The sequence below is a fragment of the Rhea americana genome, unplaced genomic scaffold (assembly GCF_003343005.1).
Source record: "Rhea americana isolate MKP2758 unplaced genomic scaffold, rheAme1 scaffold_10, whole genome shotgun sequence".
In the NCBI taxonomy this organism is placed as follows: domain Eukaryota; kingdom Metazoa; phylum Chordata; class Aves; order Rheiformes; family Rheidae; genus Rhea; species Rhea americana.
Genome location: NW_028185039.1, coordinates 6,753,466 through 6,756,296, shown reverse-complemented (window position 1 = coordinate 6,756,296; position 2,831 = coordinate 6,753,466). Strand labels below are relative to the sequence as shown.

Sequence of the window (2,831 nt, the reverse complement as noted above, 5' to 3'; positions counted from 1 at the left end):
CCCGCCCCTCTCGCGCGGCCTGGGGCCGGGTTGCAGTTGCGGCTTCGGCGGCGGCCGTTAGGCGGGCGCCATGGCGGCGGCGGGGGGCGAGGTGTTCCTGAGAGCCCAGGGCCGGACGCTGACCGCCTTCCGCGAAGGTACGCGGCCCGGTGGGGGCGCCTGGAGGAGCCTCGGCGCGGGGCCGCGCGCTCCGGCGGGCTGCCTTCCCCGCCGCGCAGCCGGGCGGGTGGCTGCGGGCCTTGCCGGGCGGCTGGCGGCGGCGGCGGCGGGAGGAGCCCTGGCGGTCGGGGGCGGTCTGGGGCCGGGGGGCACCGCGGAGCCCGGGGCGGGGCGGGCAAGAAGCCTCGAGAGCGTCCCGGGAGCGCGGCGGCGAGGCGAGGCGGCCCCCGGCAGTCGCCGAGGCGGGGGGAGCCGCGCGGGCCCTTTGGCAGGAGCGGGGGGGAGTGAGGGAGCCCGCTGGCGCTGGCGGCGCCTGCTGAGGCTCCCGTGTCCGTTACCGATCTCGTGGAGCATCGGTCTGGGCGGTTGTGCCGCCCACCCCGCTGCCTTCTGCTGCCCCTCAGCACGGCCGGGCCTGACTCGCGTGGGGAGGCTGCTGCACAAAGTCAGTCTTACAGACACTTGTCGGTGGTATTAAACCTCATCTCGGCAATGTCAGACTGCTGGCTGGTGCCAACAGTATGCTAACGTGTTTGTACCTACATGGGTGACTTAACAGGGTGCTGTTATTTCAGTAGTTACGTTTCATAAATGGCATGGGGCTGTACTGTAGGGAATAGGAGCTGAGAACCTGTCAGCTCCTTCAGGATGCTTCGGCCTCTCTCAGGGTAGAGGCCAGATATGGAGACCAGGTGCTGGTGCTTTCCGGGAGCTTCTGAGCTGCCCTAAAGCAGCGTGAGCCACTCCAGCTAGCAGTGCAGGTGTAGTAATCAGCTCCACAGGAGACATGCGTGCACCTCTCTCCTTCCCCAATGTGAATGGAGTAGCAAGGCTGCTGCCAAGGCAAAGACAGCAGGCACCTGCTGGATGCTTGTCTTGTGGGTAGGCCAACCAAGAAATGTTTTGAACATCTGTGTATATCTTGCCTGTTCATAAAATTCTCCAAAGATGGATAATCTGAATTTTTCCTAGGCTTTTCAGGTGCATAACTAGCCTTGTGCTTAGAAATATTTTCATATTGCCATACATGGAAGATATTTTATTTCATTGTATTTGTGTAAAATTTACAAATTTTATTGACTTTGTGAGATGGGCAAGGCTAGTCAATCCCAACAATTTATCATATTTTCTTGGTTTTCACTGGAAATATTTGGCTATGCTGGTTGCCAAATAAAGAAAAATTGCTAACTCCGAACATGTGAAATTATATACAGTCATTCTGGCAACTTATTAATTGCAGGTGGTCCTGCTGGTTTGGAACAGAATGCCTAGTATTTGTTGAGGGGACAGATGACAGACAAGCCATCTAGTTAAATCAACTATATAGTGAAATTATAACAAAAGGCAGTTAGAACACTTCTGAACAAAAGCTGTATCTAAGTACTTCTTGAAAATTGACTTAATGGAACTTAGAAGAAAAAAATATTATATGGGTCTCTGGTCTCCAAGTATGCTCCTTTCTCCTGAAGTGTTCTTGTTGTTTAGTGCTCTTTAAATAAATATTAACCAAGGTTTTTCTTACAGACTGCTTGTTTTTAATCTTGTTTAGAGCAAGCAGGTTATCATAGTCCAGCCACCATCTCTGGGTGTATTGTTTCTGTGCAATATTTTACTTTGCTCTTTTTTTAAAGAGACTAAAGTTCAACACAATCTCTTAGTAACTAAGTGATTAGAAAAACAGAATCAAAGGCTAATAAACTGAGGTAAAGTTCCTTGTATTTTGAAATGAAAATCGGTTACCTGTGTTCTGTTATTCTTCTGCTGTCTTTGGAGTTCATTCAGTCTACAGACACAATTCTTTATTGCCAAGCAGTTACCTATACAAAATCTTTGTCACCAGTGCTACAACTCTGCCACAGTGTTTCCWTTGAAATTTGAAAATGACCCTTGAGGAGCTTAATTTTCTTTCTTCTTGCTAGCTTTTTTGCTAAGCTACTGTTTAACCTCCTGTCCCCGAATTGTCGTTTTGTTTAGTCTGCTTTCAGATAACATGGGAGTTATACCAATAACCTGCTGTAATCTACTCTAGATATCCAGTTTATGTGCAGCTCAGAAGCTCAAAGTTAGAGGTCTAAATTATGTGTATAATCAAGGCAGTGTCACAGCAAACAGTGTATAAACACTATTTTTGTAGAATGATATCTCTGTATGTTTTAGCTTTAGTTTTTTAATACATTCTSTCTCTTCTACCCATATGCTTCAGGTATGTTAATGAAGAAACAGGAGCATACCAGGGTAAATTTTGTTGACTTCTCATCACCTCTCCCCAAACTTCTCCTACTCTAAGTATTCTAATAGTGCTGTGCAATAATTTATGTAAAAGTAGGGGTTTTATTCTTCTTAAATAGTAAAACGAGTCATAATAATAATAAGCAGATTTCCCCCTGCCCCTTTCTCCCCCAAAGTGGAAGAAATATTCCTCTTTGAAATTTTTACAGGGTGTGTGAGAAAATACTTGTGATAGTGGAGAGATTGGATGTTACAAGAGGGAGCATCCTGCTACTCCTTGTGCAGAATGCAGTCTTTTAATGCCTCCAGATATTTTTAGTTTCCAAATTCATTGATAGGGTGTGCCCAGATCAGCTCTGGTGAGAAACCCCTCCCTCCCATCCTCATATGGTGGTGGTTTTTTTTTTTTTTTTTTTTTTTTTTTTTTTTTTTTTTTTTTTTTT

At 47.2% G+C, this 2,831-nt stretch overlaps 1 protein-coding gene across 3 annotated transcripts in view; it reads left to right on the top strand.

Moving 5' to 3' along the window:
- Window positions 1-18: 18 nt before the first annotated feature.
- CPPED1 (calcineurin like phosphoesterase domain containing 1) overlaps window positions 19-2,831 on the top strand; it is a 51,953-nt gene continuing 49,140 nt past the window's right edge. For all 3 annotated transcript variants that reach the window (XM_085302861.1, XM_085302876.1, XM_085302868.1), the window contains exon 1: window positions 19-137. In XM_085302861.1, the coding sequence (XP_085158987.1) occupies window positions 71-137 (67 nt within the window). In that variant the 5' untranslated portion in view covers window positions 19-70. The remainder of the gene's footprint in view (window positions 138-2,831) is intronic.